This window comes from Cariama cristata, unplaced genomic scaffold (genome assembly GCF_000690535.1).
Source record: "Cariama cristata isolate BGI_N322 unplaced genomic scaffold, ASM69053v1 scaffold34086, whole genome shotgun sequence".
In the NCBI taxonomy this organism is placed as follows: domain Eukaryota; kingdom Metazoa; phylum Chordata; class Aves; order Cariamiformes; family Cariamidae; genus Cariama; species Cariama cristata.
In genome coordinates this window covers 8,672-23,933 of record NW_009623262.1, presented here as the reverse complement: position 1 = coordinate 23,933, position 15,262 = coordinate 8,672, and the positions used below count along the sequence as shown (strand labels likewise).

Below are 15,262 nucleotides of genomic sequence, written 5' to 3'. Positions count from 1 at the left end.
TCTGTCTACTGCTACTTTCCACTGATTCTAGCACTTGGGTTCTGCTTCACTCTTTGAAGCCTTCCAACCATCAGGAGAGATGAGTTTTCCCAGACTTTTGCAATACAAGGATGTAAAGGTTCAAGCATGACAGTTGAACGTTGTTTAAAAAAATTCCCCGCTCATACACAAGACACAGACTTCTTTAAAATAACGTGTGTCCTATCTATATATTGAAGTCTCGCGTTACTTGAGTCACTGCATTAGATGAAGTGCTTGCAATCGTTTTGCTTTTTCTCTTCCTGCTGTCTTTGCAGTGCACGTATATTGAGATTGAGCAGGTGCCGAAGACTCACGCTGTTGTGCTGAGCAGGCCCTCCTGGCTTTGGGGGGCAGAAATGGGAGCTAACGAGCATGGAGTCTGTGTAGCTAACGAAGCCGTCCTGACCAGAGAACCAGCTTCTGAATCTGAAGCCTTGCTTGGAATGGATCTTGTCAGGTGGGTGGCTTGCCAAGCTGTGATCAGCCTTTCAAACACCAAAGATTTAGATGGTGATGATGCCCGGTAACAACTTTGTGGTGGTGGCAATAGGAGATTTTTAAAACAGTATAAGCAGGAAACCTGTCTAGGCAGAGCTCAAGACACAGCTGAGTTAACACTTGGAACACTTGGAATCTGGATTCAGCTACCAAGTATGTACCAGTCTAATGTGGGTTCATTAAACCTACCTTGTCTACCCGCTCTACAGCCCAGCAGTGGCTATTCTGACAGGATAAGAGAAATGATTACACTGTTAGTAAGGAACTGCTAACTAATTTGCAACATCAGATTGCTGGTGTGCCCTTCATTCTCCCCCACTTTACAACAGCCTGCTCTGACCTAAAAAGCTTATCCTGGGCTTATAGCCAACTGTAGGCATAAACAAACTACTATGCCTCACTTCAGCCCGTGCATTCCAATGCAAACCATTGCCCTTATTTAAATGCTGGCAGACAAACTCCTGTAAGTCTGTTCATTGAAGGCTGTCTGCCTAAAAGGCTTGTGCTGCACTTTAAGTCTCAACCTGCATGCTGATCCTGTAGTAGAGAGAATATAAAGGAGAGTTGGGTGGGAGGAGAAAGATGAAAATGAAAGAACAAGAGGAAATGGTGCAAACTAATTACAAAGAGAAGGGGAGCAAATGGACTTAATTTAGTTATGGAGCAGGGCAACAACTGCTTATTTAAGTGAATCAATGGCAGAGCCAGTGGTCCTGCTGGAATTTGTCCTAGGATACTTAATGGGCAGGCTGAACCAATTTCAGGCAAATTCTAATTTTTCTTGAGAACTAGTGAAAGATGGGAGAGGTTGTGGATGACTGGAAAAGGTTAAATGTTGTGGCTATACTTAATAGAGTTAAAAAGAGTTGTGGTTATAGACCAGCTTAACCTCAGTTCCTGAAGGGGAAAAAAAACCCACTTAAATATCGAGGAGTTGATAAATGTGCAATGATAAGTGTTAGTCAAGAAAAATCCTGTCAAACCATTCTACTTTACTACTGTAATGAGTTAACAAATTTTATGGATAGAGGATATGAAATAGAAACCTTGACTTTTAAGAGGGCATTAAAACCTTAGAAGGTATTCTCATAAGCAAGCTGGAAATCATGAGTTAGAAGAAATTGTTGTTAGGTGTATAGCTGCCTGAAACTGTAACTGTTCTCTAATGATGTCTCTGCAGAAATACAGTATCTGGTTCCAGCTACCATAAATCAAGAGGAACATGAGCCACTTGAAGTGAACGCAGTGGAAATGGGAAATATGATCAGAGATCTATAGAATCTGACTAATGAGAAAATCATGAGGGAATTGGGGTTATGTTTCTCTTTGGTATTTTCTCTAAACTTTGTATTACTGAAGGAATCTGTGGAGATGCTGTACCTAGGAGGACTAGTGAGTTTAATTGCATCAAGGGAGACTGAATAGACTCAAGCGCTCTTTTAAGAAAATGTAGGAAAAGCTTTTGTCAAGGAAAGGGATATGTTAGGTGACTTTCCAAGCTCCACTTTTATTTCTTCCCCTCCTGCTACCATCCTTTTGAAACTTTAACAAACTATTGGCTTAGATGCAGAGTTTTGCTTATTTTGGTCACAATTATTGCACTCTCAAAATCCTGTTTAACATTCAAATATTTACGTCATCCAGCAGCTCTAGATTTACCTACACTAGCAAATCAGGAGATAACAAAATAAGGAGAAACTGGTCATAAACTATGAGTGAGCATCAGCTGTAGATATTACCCTCCCTCTCTTCCTTCTTATCTGCAGAAGAAATTGTTCATAGCTCGAAGACAGAGAGTGCTTCAGGCAAGGAGAACTAGAGATGTGTTGCAGACTACCATCTGCCTCTCGTTCCAGCCAAAGTGATTCTTTCTCTTATTGTGAAGACTTGGCCAGTTGCATTAAGCTTATCTGTTTTGGATTGCCTTATAGAATAGAGAGCCATCAAGTACAAAATCTATTGTATAGGCTGCAGTGAAGCAGCTAGCACCAGGTCTACCTCTTTCTACCCATCTGCAGAACAGACCAATTCTATTGCTTAGGATTTATTGGAATAAAAATAAACTGAGGTGTTTTAAGCCTAATTAAGAAATGCACATCTCTGCTGGCCAAATTGTTCTCACACCTCTGTGTATGTTGGGCTTCCGCATCTGTGTCAGATCTTAGATGACGGACAAAGACTGACATTCTGTGTGCACGTATGACTAGCTCCCTGCAAAAGAAACTGAGGAGCAGGCATAAGAATTGTCAACCCAGGAATATCATCCAGGTGGTAGAATTAAATTTTACTTGAATGCTCAGGTTCCCCCAGGAGTTTGCTTCTACATTCTCTTAAAGTGATTATTCTTTTTCTGTAGGGGAGACTTCCTCTCTCTTTGAACTCATCTGGAATTGTCACTTTTCAGTTAGGAATTAAAATCCAGCCAACGTGGGCAAAGGCTGTAGGTGGGTGTTGTAAGAGCACATGGTGTTAGGCCAGAGCCGTCTTTCAGCAGGGTAGTGTTCTGAGGTCAGAATGTTTTGTTGTTGAAATAGGAAATTGAAAATTCATCCTGCAGCCTCATAGGCAAAAACATTTTTTTCAATAAGGACCATGATGGACATTAGTAAAGATGTATTTCACAAAGTTTTTAGCATGTTTAGTAACTGCCTGCTGGCTTAATGACTGAAAACAATGTGTTACCTAGTATAGTGCTGTATCTGAGGATTGACAGGTATCTACAGTTTTATAGCTTGATAGTGTATCAAAGCATGTCAGAAAGTATGAATGATTCTTAAGATTTAATAAAGTTTGTGTGATTGACTTGAGAGGTGGAAGTTGGTCCTACTCCATGCAGGCTTGTCCTCATCCCAGTTTATCTAAATGGAGAACATGAACCTAGTCGCAGCAGAAAGGAAAATTGAGAGAAAACAGATTCCAGCACAAATTCCTACGAAGTGCTTCTTTTCTGTTCCAGGGATTTATTCAAAAGCTGGTCTTTGAAAGCTGCACCAGTATTGCTGCATTGATTAGCTTATGAGGATTTTCTTCAGATATTCTTTCTAGTATGGCTGCAGTTTTTTCTTATTTTGAGGCACAGTTGCCTCTATAAAGCACCTGTTTACTTAGGGAAGTACATTCATATGAAGAGATGGTGTACTGTTTTGCTTATGCTGATACAGTTAGAACAGGACAACATTGTCATACAAAAGGTATATATGAAGAAACCTGTAAAGTACACCCTTATTTTTCCATTGTTGTCTTAATTTTTAATCCCTATGTGTTCGTGTTATTTCTTTGTTCTTGTCATCACTGGTGCAGTCACTTTTTTCACAGCCACACAGAGATGCCCGTCTTGGCAGGGAGTCAAGAATGCTCTTTAAAATGGTGTTAATTTCTTTACCAATTTCTTTCCTTAGAGACATCAAAACTGAATAAAGTAAAATGTCATCATCATGTGTGTTAGTTACTTCATTTGGAAAGTCTGCACTTGTAGCTGATATTTGAAGTTGAAAAGCTTAAGATAATGTTGTTTTGACAAGGTTATAATATGCTCTGATAGCATATTGGAGGTATTGAGGCAATGGATTGTACTAAATCACTGAAGTTTTCTTAATGAATAATTCAAGCTCTCATCTGGGGGTGAAATTACTTAAAACTTTTCTTCCAGCTCACCTTGAAGGGTACTCTGAAATGTGTTAGGATGAGCGTTATGCTGCAGTTACCCAGGACAGTGATGCTGAGATAACTGGCAAGACCTACAGTGTTGTGAAGATGAGCAGTGTGGTTGTTGTGTAGGGTAGGGTTTTTTTTGTTTTCTTTGGTTTTTGCTGTCCCTTGTGCCTGACTGACGGAGCACTTAAACAAAAGGAGAGCCTCAGCCTTTGTTAAATGGAAGTAAGTGTAACATTGGAGCTGTTTGCAAAAAAAAAAAAAAGAGAGATTTCTTGCAGCCTGAATCTCTGCTGTAGTTTTGACAGAGAAAGCTAGACTATAACCATCTCAGAAGGAAAATCGAAAATTTCAGTTTTAGTGTGATGTTATGTCTCTTGGCAGGTTTTGATCTCATTGTAACCTAATGCTTTTGGTCATAAACTGGGGAGAAGGGAGCAGATTATCACTGAATCTAATGACTATATGGTCACCAAGTTAGTTGTCAGCCCATTCATTTACCTGTGGCAGTGACAGCTCTTGGAATTGTTCTTAGGGAATAAATAAGACATGCTTTTGGACTGGCTTTTAAACAATGTCTGTGGTATGTGCTAAGACTGGCATTTCTGTATTGCTCTGAAAAAGCGATTGCACCAGTGATGAGAAGAATAAAAGAGTAACAGAAATGCGTAGGGACTGAAAATGGAGACAACAATACAAAACAAGTTGCAGCTAATAAGAGAAACAAGACAAGAGGGACAGACTCTGTAAATGCAAAGAAAGAAGATGATGGGGGAGAAATTGTCACTGTAAGTTAGGACCTAAAATTCTAGTTGTCTCTCTTTAGTCACCGAGTGATAAATAGGTGCTGCTGAGAGACCAAATCACTGCTTTCGATAATTCAGCCTAAAACAAGGCTAATAGTGGCCAACTATTTAACAAAGCAGGCCCAATGCAGAGATCAGATTGAAAAGTATTTAGATCAACAAATTTGTATTCAAGTTATTAGGACTTGATTTGTGTACTGTAGTTTTTAGGAAAGAAACAGAGTAGTGTTTTCTTGCCATGTGGTTTCCAGGGGAATGGAAAAGACTAGCATCGTACTTAAATTTAAAAAGGTGAATTTCTTGGAACTGTCCATCAGTCAAAATGACTTGGGCCATAGAACTATTACAGAAAGAAACACAGAGGAAAATATTAAGACGACATAACCAATAGAGAGAAATTTGGGACTGATCCAGGTAACTCTCCCAAAGGATGGAGGCATGGATATGCTGTTGTTTGAAATACTGCATTCCCTCATTACCAGTAATTGCATTTTGGAATCAGTGGAATCGTTTGCAGGTCTCATTTGGACTCTTCTGGTTGCTGATTTTGTTGTTGACTTGGTTAGGCCTGTAAATTGCCTCAAGGGATTATTTCATCCCATTTATTCAAGGCAGGATACAGTCATTCCCTATAGCTTTGTAAAACCTATTCTCATGCCTCAGTTTACTTTTCCCTGAAATACCCTTGCTTTGCTCAAACTTCCTTTTAAAGTAATGTTCTTTTAGACCTATGGTTACTGTTAGTTCAGACAAAAGCCGTATCTGGTGTTTAATTGTTAAATGTTTTTTGGGGGGAAGCCTCTGCAGGAACACTGAAGCATCACTGTGCACAAATGCTTCTGTCTACAGCGTGCAGTATGCATCAAAGGATAACATAGATCTAGCTTCCGTAGCCAATTAAATATTGGAGCATTGGGAAAGAGAGGTTGGAAAGAGATTGTAATACTGAATACTCCTTCCCTATTTTGATCTCTGGTAATATTAATTTGCAATTTCCCACTATTCTGTACAGAAAAGTAAACTTGCATACAGCTGTTACTTTAAAAAGACCTTTGCAAATTGTCCTTCAAATTTATTCTGCCTGGGGGGGATAAATAGAGCATTGCATGTTTACAGTGCAGTTGAGGCCATTGGTTGGTAATTGGACTCTTTTTTAAAAACTAAAAACCAGCTATGATAGGCTTGAGAATAAACAACCAGTGTATAAAATAAAGACTTGGAACAAATTAAATAATTTAATGTCTCATCCTGTAATTCTAGTAACTCATTAAAGCAAGAATTCTTACACTAGGCATACCTGACACTTTGGTATTTTAAAACCAGATCAGTGCTGATATTTAAAATGTATTAAATTACAGTGACCTCACTGTGACACGTGAATCTCTGTTTTACCCTTTTCTTATAGACTTGGCCTAGAAAGGGGTGCAACAGCTAAAGAAGCATTGAATGTAATAGTTGCTCTGTTGGAAGAGCACGGACAAGGTGGAAATTATTATGAAGATGGGAGTTCATGCCATACTTTCCAAAGTGCATTTTTGATTGTGGACAGAAATGAAGCCTGGATACTGGAGACTTCTGGAAAGTACTGGGCAGCAGAAAAAATCACAGGTCAGTTTGTGACTCACAGCAAACCTCTCTTATTATAAATAGCTGTAAAGAATTGTCTTGGGAGAATTGGTCTTAAGATCCCTGAGTTTAAATAAGTGACTAATTTATGCAAGTGTTTGATTAAATCATCAATTTTAACCATCTTCTATATTTGTACTCTTATTTTTTTAAATGTTGGTTTGCATTGGCTGATGTGACTTAGCGTTTTCTGTGAAGCTGGAGATTGTTGCCTGTGTACGTAAGCTGTGTAATAATCATCATGCTTAAATTTTTATCTTTGGTAAGTCTATTTTCCCAGATTTATTTACTGTTTGGAACATGTCAAGTGTCTTTTGAATGGAGTGAGTGTCCAAATTGTTACTTAAAAATGTAAAATATTAAGAGGCAAGGATAAGCATTGATAGCTTTGAGAAAAGGGCTTGTGTTAGGTGGTAAATTGAATGGACTGCTGCTGGTTGCTTTACTGCAATAGATATAGTCCCCTTATATCCCCATTTCTTGTCTGATACTGCAGAACAATACTTTGCTGCTCTTTAAACTTGTGGGTGGTTTCTTTTTCTGTATGTGTGAAGCCAGAGCTGCCAAATTAACTTCTAGATTTCACTGGCTTGGTGGCTGAACTGTCTTAGAACTTTGCTGGCAAATATGTGCTGCCTTAATATAATACGGTTGTGTAAGGCATATATTTAATTTATTCTCAGTTGTTGTTTTTAGTTTTGAAGGGATTTTTATTTTCATAAGAGTAGAGCTTTTTAAAATTTACTCACATTTGAATGAATTAAAAATTCAGATAATTTAAGAGGATTGTTGTCATCCATGCTTTGAGCTATGACACATCCATTCAATTCTCTTTTCATTTCCCTTTCACTGAAGGGGTAGGAGATAGCAGATACGGGGAGGAGGGAGGTTTAACTTTGTTGAAAATAGCAAAGCAAAGAAATAACCCCAGGCTGTGTGATGTCATGTGATGGCAGATTGTTAGTTCATGCTGTCAAATATGAATCAGCTTACCTTAGCAGGGATGGTGTTTTCCCAAGCAAAGCTTGCATTTTAAGCATACCTACAAGATGGAGGAAGTCTTCTAGCACAAACAGATACCAAACATAGAGGAGGGAAGACTGATAATGCTATCCTGATAAAATCCAAATTCTGGAAAGCAGCTGGCTCCTGAGGTTCCTGGGATTACGCATTGACAGCCTGTCTTCTTCTGTTGACCTGCCTGGCTGATATTTGAAGAACAGTGTTTTTTACTTAGCCTTTTTAGCTGCATCAGCAATACATAACCTTCATGTCCTTCTTCCTAGAAATAAACTGTTGCCTTCACCTGCTGCTTGCAGTTTTTTGAAACAATCCTGCAGCTCTGTTCTGATTTTTACCAGCGCATTTCTCTTCAGGAGGTCCCTGTGAGCCGCAGATAAGTAGTTTCTATCTCCTGCAGCCTGCCAAGGCTGCCAGGAAGAAAGGCTGCTGGCTATGCAAGAGCCCTGTATTTCATACGTTGTTCAGGGGGTTCTTTTTTGCAATCATAAGCGTGCCTCTTAAGCTTTCAAATGAATGCACAAATGCTTCTAAAACAGGGAAAATGTGTTATTCCCCAGTGTGAAGGTATTTTTTTCCTGAGACTGTCCTCAGAGTTGTCTTTCTAATATTACTGCTGCAGTTCTCTAAAGCTTATAGTGAAAATTTATCAAGCGACTCTTTGACCGTAAGTTAAAGGATAAACACTTTAAAATCCTTCCTATTACTGTTCTTCAGTTTGAGTGGAAAAATTTATTTGCTTGATAAATTTTAATTTTTTTCTGAGGGGGATCAGAACCATAAAATACTATTTTATACAAGTTGCTAAATGTAATATTTAAAGGGCTCTTAAGGAGTGGCTTGCTCAAGTCAAGTCAAGAAAATTCCCTGAGAGGTATTCTGTTTGAAAGTGAATCAGAACAAGCTGGCAGCTATCCTAATATGTGTCAGAACTGAATGACACTGACTTTTTTGCAGACTGATGCACAGAACTTCCTAGTATAAGTTGTTACTCATTATTTAAATTGCATGCATGAGGCATTACAAAAGCAAGCTTACTTTTGTGGAAGGCAGTATTAATAACTTTCACAAATACTCCTTTCGTTTCTGTTTAAGAAAAAGTTTGTGCCAAATTCTATAATCTGGTTTTATTTTAGTTTACAGATTTACGTTATCAGCTCTTTCTCTGGCTTCTAATGCATTTGCTTTATTCTCTCTGAGGAATATCTGCAGCAGCCACTGGAAGTCATCTGGAGATATTTGAATATAAGCGCTGCAGTATTTTTGAGAAAAGCAAATTAAAAAAACCTTTAATATTCTTTGAAGGCTACTTACACTTTCTTTTCACTTCATGCCATTTTAAATTCTAAGATTAACAATTAAGCTTAATTTAAGTCTATCTTGCTGCTTGCAATAAAATTGTTTTTTAACTGGGAAGCTTAAAGCAACTGGTAAGCTGTTAAAAACATTTTCTAAATTAAATTTTCAGTTTTGAGTGGCAAGAAAGGTTCATGAAACTAAATGCAGCTGTGCTGAAATATATGTTGAAATCAAGTCAGATCGCAAGCCTTGTTATGGCAGTGGAATACACCATTGGAGAATAGATGAGGCAGGTACCTTTGGCATTTGGAGACCACTGTTACTTCATGGTCAGAATGAATGCAGTATGGATTGTGAAACTGGTATTCTGACTAAATACCACTGTTCATCACAAGGCAGTGTAAATATCTAAGTAGGGCACAGAGAATTAAGCTCTGCAGCCTGCAGTGACTGGTAATTCTGTGTATGTGTAGTTATGCAGTCATGCCAAATGTACATCCTAACTAATGGTTTAATTTGTTTCCTAATTGAAATTACATTGTCCTTCCAGCTTCTCCCAGAAAAACTGTATTAATGCTCTCTTTTAATATGTGGCTGTTTGTACAGAGGGAGTGAAATGCATTTGCAATCAACTTTCATTAACTACAAAAATTGATGCTGAGCATCCTGAACTAAGGAATTACGTGAGAAGTCAAGGCTGGTGGAACGGAGACTCAGACTTCAATTTTTCTGAAGTGTTCTCTCTTGCTGATGACCATTTAGCCTGCTGTTCTGGCAGGGAGAGCCTAGAAAAGCAAGGTGGTAAGTGTTGAACCATCTTTCTGTGTGTGCGGCAGGGTATTTAGTCACTACTGCCTCCTTTCAGGCATTCTGTCCTTAACTACATGTGTCTGAGAATACCTCCACAGGTAAACCATGTGGAAAGCAAGACCAAATCTGAAGACTGTCCCTAAACTTGCCACAATTTAGGATGAAGCCTTTAACATCTCCCTCAAATTTAAGGTTTTAAAACAGGATTGCAATTATAAAATAACTTTCTTCGCTGCTGTTCTGATGTGCATGACGTGCTGCTACATTTGTGCTTTGGTGTAATTATAGTGGCCCTACCTAATACTAAAATTATAGCATTACAAAAACCAAAAATGGTTTCACATATGAAAGTTTGAGCTCAATGGATTCTACATTTTGAGAAGTTTGCTTAGGCTTTTGGAGAAGGAATTAAGGTCATAGTTTAAGGAAAAAGCAGTGCTAGTCAGTTGCAAACTGAAATCTTCCAGTTGTCGAGCAGAACAAAGTTACTAGAACAGACAATGTGCCAATTCCCTTCAGTCAAAAGAAGGGTTTATTTCCAGACCAAAATTTATTAATTACTGAAGTTCACTGCAGCTGGCCAAAACAGCTCTGAAATGACCAGCTGCAGCAGTGTGTGGCTGACACGTATCTGCTTTTTCACGTGTGAAAAATGGTAGAAATATCTTTTTATAAAAAACCCTTTAGTACAGATGTGAATTTACTAGATTGTTAGCATCTTCACATGTTGGCAAATGTCAAGAAGAGTGTAGAGGTGAAATCTTTATTGCAAGGCAGAGTTCCTGCTAAGGCTGTAGACACAGAGCATGCTTTGTGTCTGAGGCAGATACAGTAACTCTGAAGGACCATAAGGTAAAAGGTCTTAATAAACCTGGATTACAGCACTAAAACGCCTGGACGCCCTACAGACAGGTGGCTATGGCTGCAAATCTTGCAGACTGCTGGATCATTCCATGTCTCCTGTTGTACCGAGGCACCTGTGCGAGGAGGGGTGAGTCAGTGCAGGGTTTGAGAAGTTGCTGGGGAAGAAGCCCTGCCTGCCAAAGGGGTAATGCAAGAAAACATGGAGGTGCCGTGGGGAGAAAGCTGTGATAAGACATAGGCAGGGAGTAGAATGAGAACTATTTTTTTTCCCACTTCATATAGGTGACGTTTCCGCACAAGCTATGATTGATGTCCTGCGTGACAAGGATAGTGGTGTCTGTGTGGACTCTGAATCTTTCCTTACTACAGCTAGCATAGTGTCTGTTCTGCCTCAGGACCCTAGTTTTCCCTGTGTTCATTACTTCACTGGCACACCAGACCCTTCAAGGTAAGCCACAGCACTGGGGTTCGCTGGGTACAGAGCACATCATGGGTTGAAAGATATTAAACAAACCCTGATACCCTAATTGGAACGTGCTTCAAGAGCATGTTCTAACCAGAAATGCAGTCGGTAGTTGGTGTACAATCTGACAGTCCAGTGTTACTGAACTGCATCTTGCTGCAATTCTGAATGGACACCACTGGGCTTAAAGACCGGATCTAGAACTTTGCCTAAATTCAGAGCTTCTAGAGGAAATGCAGTTTAGGGAGGACCCAGGAACTACTCCTCCAGCATAGTTGCTTTCCAACGGGTTCTCGTTGAGATGATGGGGTTGTACACTTTGTACACGTTGCAGTTGCTTCTCTTGAACAGGTGGGTGCAAAACTGAAATGGATGAAGTATCTGACTAGCAAAGAGGGGGTGCGTACTCTAGGTAGCCTTGTATGACAGCAGAATGTTAACAGAGCAAAACATCTGCAAGTCCCAGGTATCCTAAGTATGTTTTTTGTTGGAGGGATAATTTCCAGTTGGTTTAAATGATGTCTTCTCTAATTGAAAGTAGCAGAGGAGATAAGGGAAGTCATGGGCCAGATGGTCAAAGAACTAATGAATTATCTTGTGTTTTAAACAGAATCCACCTGGGATTCACAGAAATTAAACTAAACCACTTGCAGTTATTCAGGAGATCTGCCACTTGCATTGAGGCAAAGAGGTTAGGGGGGGAAGAAAATGGTGCCCTTAAAGAGCTGACAGTCATTCCTGTAAGAAGAGTGGTAGTAAGCAGTAGGTTCTACTGAGGGCTACAGAAGTCATCCATGCCAAAGGGACTTTCCACCCACCTTGCATTATGCAACTCGGACTGTCTGGGTTAAGTATGAATTTTGTGCTTGCTTACCAAAACTTTTCTTTGACTTGATGCAAATCCTTTGAGATGAAAGGGAGCAAGGCTTCAAATTGTCTTGGTGGGATTACTGTCCTTTTTAAAGCTGGAGAGTTGAGCTGTAAAAAACCTCATTTAGAGTCCTTGCTTGCTTTCTTTTACACTCCAATGCATTAACAAAAGCATTATTTGAAATGCAGCTAGTGAGTCACATAAACTCTTAGTCAGCAAGGCTTCATGACAGTGACAGAGAGGGTAGCAGCAAAAAACCTGCTGACTGTATGCAGGCAGTGGTTATTAATCATGTTTTGCAGAAGTCTTGCACTTCTGGCAGCTTCTTTACTGCAGAATGCAGGGTGCAGATTTGTTGTGTACCTGAAGGGAAGGCAGGCAGTTTCTCCACACACTTGCCAATACCTGCTGTCAGATTCTCGGGAACGAAGATCCTGAATTGCTGGGGTTTTACTGTCTGTCACTCTCTGGAGTTTAGATCCAAACTCAGTGTTGAAGTTGTTTATGAAGTGTCACAATATCGGTAGCTATGTCTTTTTTACCTGCCTTGACATGGAATTCTGAAGTGCTGCTGGTTATATGCCAAATCCTCTGATATTGAGCAAAGTATGTAATCTTCCCTGCTCCACGCAAGTGTGGGTTTGTGATTTTAATGAAAATTAAATCTGGGAGAAGAAGAGATGGCAGTGTGAACAGAGGAGAAAAACTGATGCAAAGCTGAATGTTGAGATCTGTTAAAAAACACTTGGGAGAGGAAAACACAGTGCTACTTTTCTAAAGAAGTGGCAGAACTGGCATGAAGGAGACCAAAGAAGCCTATAGGTAAAAAGGGGTAATAAAGTTCTGCAGTAATTGGCAAACCCAGTTCTTTTAAAGCACATAGATTTATTTTGCTTGTGACCAGTACCAGCTCTCTAACCTAGTCCATGCCTAGTGTAGATGAATTACCAATACTGTTCTGTATCTATTGTTTTAAAATAGCCTGGTGAACATTTCAATAACACACATAAAATCTCTCTTATTACTGCAAGCAGTAATTCTCATTTCTTTCAGGTCCATATTTAAACCCTTTATTTTTGTTGATGATGTAAAATTAGTACCAAAAGTACAGTCTCCTTCTTTTGGCAATGATGACCCTGCTAAAAAGATACCTCGATTCCAGGAGAAACCTGATCGCAGGCATGAATTGTACAAGGCACACGAGTGGGCCCGAGCTCTCCTTGAAAATGATCAGGTAAGAGCTGTGGGATGTGGAATGAAAGAAGTAAATGTAGATCCCTAACTTCATAATTTATTTCAAAGTCACTCATTGAAAAACATTCTCTGAATATTCTTAGAATCCTTACAAGTTTAGCTAGAATAATGATGCCCTCTGAAGGACAAACTATTCTGCATAGAGGGTTTTTTTGTTATCCTGAGTGTGTTGCTCTGCTGCATTACTTCTGCAAAGTGAAAAGTCAAATCAACAAGCTGATTAGCTTGCTCAATCCCCATTGTGTATATAGTCCTTTAAAATGATTATTGAACACTAGATGCTAGTGCAACATGGTATCAGAATTACATGATAGGATGATGGCAGGAATGTTGTATTTTAAATTATATGGTGGATTAAGAACTATGTAGTTGGAGGGTTTTTTTATGAAGGAATAATTTGCAAATGACAGTTTTGCAAGTCTCCATTTAATGCATTTCTGTTAATTTGTAAGAATTAACAGAAAATGCCATGCAAGAGGAAAGGACACTTTCCAATGCCATGCAACAGGTACCTGAGGGCTGAAAACCTTCCAGTGTAAAAACCGAAAGTGTTGAAGATCTCTTATGGGAATGCATTTCGGAATAAATAAAGATAGGAAGGGGATTATCCTGTACAGCTTTTCCAGCTGACTGACATACTTGCACTATGACAGCAGAAGTTGTATTTCCCTAACTGTTCTTTGACGTTTGCAATTACGACTACAACAGTAAACCGAGTGACTGGTTATAAGGAAGTAGAACAGAGGGAGAGATCACCAGGGTATGTCAGTCATTGCTTGCATTGGTATTTTGGGCAATTTGTGGAAGACTCGCATAGTCATGTTGAACTTCCACAGAGGACTTGCTTTTCTGCAATTTTCCTCTGTGCGTATTTGCGTAGGTCAGAGTCCTGCTAAGATTAAAACGACATTCAGACTTTCCGTCAGTAATTAAGGAAACCACGATAACCTTTGCTAGTACAAACTTTATTTAAACACAGTTTTGCCTAGATGTGGTTTTTAATCCCTTGGAATGGTTTAATTTAAAATCTGTAGCCTCTGTGGCAACATTGACTCAGTATGCAGTGGGCTCCCATAGCATTATGCGAGATGCTAATTTAGAGAAAACCTAGAAGAGGCACGTTAGCATCTTGTGAACTCTTCCCTATTAAAGTCCCAGAGTGTGACACCAAAAGTTGTGATAGAAAAGGAAATGTAGTTTCTAGTCAGGCTGCATGCTGTAAAAGCTGCCCACCTGAGAGCCTAAACCTTAGTGTAGGTGCTGTACTCTTTCTGCACAAATGCTGCTATAAATCCTAGAAAGCTCAGCACCGTCGCTCATTCTAAATGCCTTTTTTTTCTGGAATTCAATTTTGAAAGCTGCAAGCAAAACAAACAGCACTTCTCCATTAAAAAAAAAAAAAAAAGTAGACTTTAAATAACATCTGGATAAAACAGAATGAGTTTCCTGCCCAGAAGCATGAAGAGCAGTAAGTCAGAATGGCACACAAAGCCTCCCCTGGGATCTGGAGCCTTAATGCTGTTACATTACACATCATTTCAGATCTGATCCTCATCTTGTGGGCGATGATCTGAGGGATACACACGTACATACCATGATCTGTACAATCCTTGGGGCTTCTGGTCTTCTCATACAGTTCTGTTTGTGGGTTTACAGGCTTAAGAAGTTGCTTTACCTCTTCATCATGTGTACAAGCCTTATATCATTTCCCTCTATCCATCTTTCACTCCACCTTCCTTCTCTGCTTTAAACTTAGCAACTCCTTCTTGGTTATTTTTCTTAATTTATAAATTGTCCAGCACTGTTTTCTTTAGCCTTTGACCATCCAAAAAAAAACTATTAACAGAAATAGTTTGTACTTAAAAAAGCTTTCTCATTTTTAAAAATACTTGAAAAGATCTCCCTAACAGAAGAGAGCAGTAAAATGCTTTAACAAGCCTGTTTGCTGGTTAATTGAATTTGGTTCTTTCATGCCTTTAGGATAAAGGCCAGAAGCTGATGAGGATTATGTTAGACCTTGAGAAACAAGGCTTAGAAGCAATGGAAGATATCCTTACTCGTACAGAGGTTCTGGATCCT

General features: G+C 39.2%; 1 protein-coding gene across 1 annotated transcript in view; it reads left to right on the top strand.

Annotated features, from left to right (window-relative positions):
• Positions 1-246: 246 nt before the first annotated feature.
• SCRN1 (secernin 1) overlaps positions 247-15,262 on the top strand; it is a gene marked incomplete at its 5' end in the record, with an annotated part of 15,064 nt that continues 48 nt past the window's right edge. The window contains 6 exons of the mRNA XM_009702665.1: positions 247-478; positions 6,382-6,584; positions 9,528-9,722; positions 10,878-11,043; positions 12,983-13,163; positions 15,164-15,262. The exon at positions 15,164-15,262 is cut by the window's right edge and continues 48 nt beyond it. Coding sequence (XP_009700967.1) covers positions 247-478; positions 6,382-6,584; positions 9,528-9,722; positions 10,878-11,043; positions 12,983-13,163; positions 15,164-15,262 — 1,076 coding nt within the window. The remainder of the gene's footprint in view (positions 479-6,381; positions 6,585-9,527; positions 9,723-10,877; positions 11,044-12,982; positions 13,164-15,163) is intronic.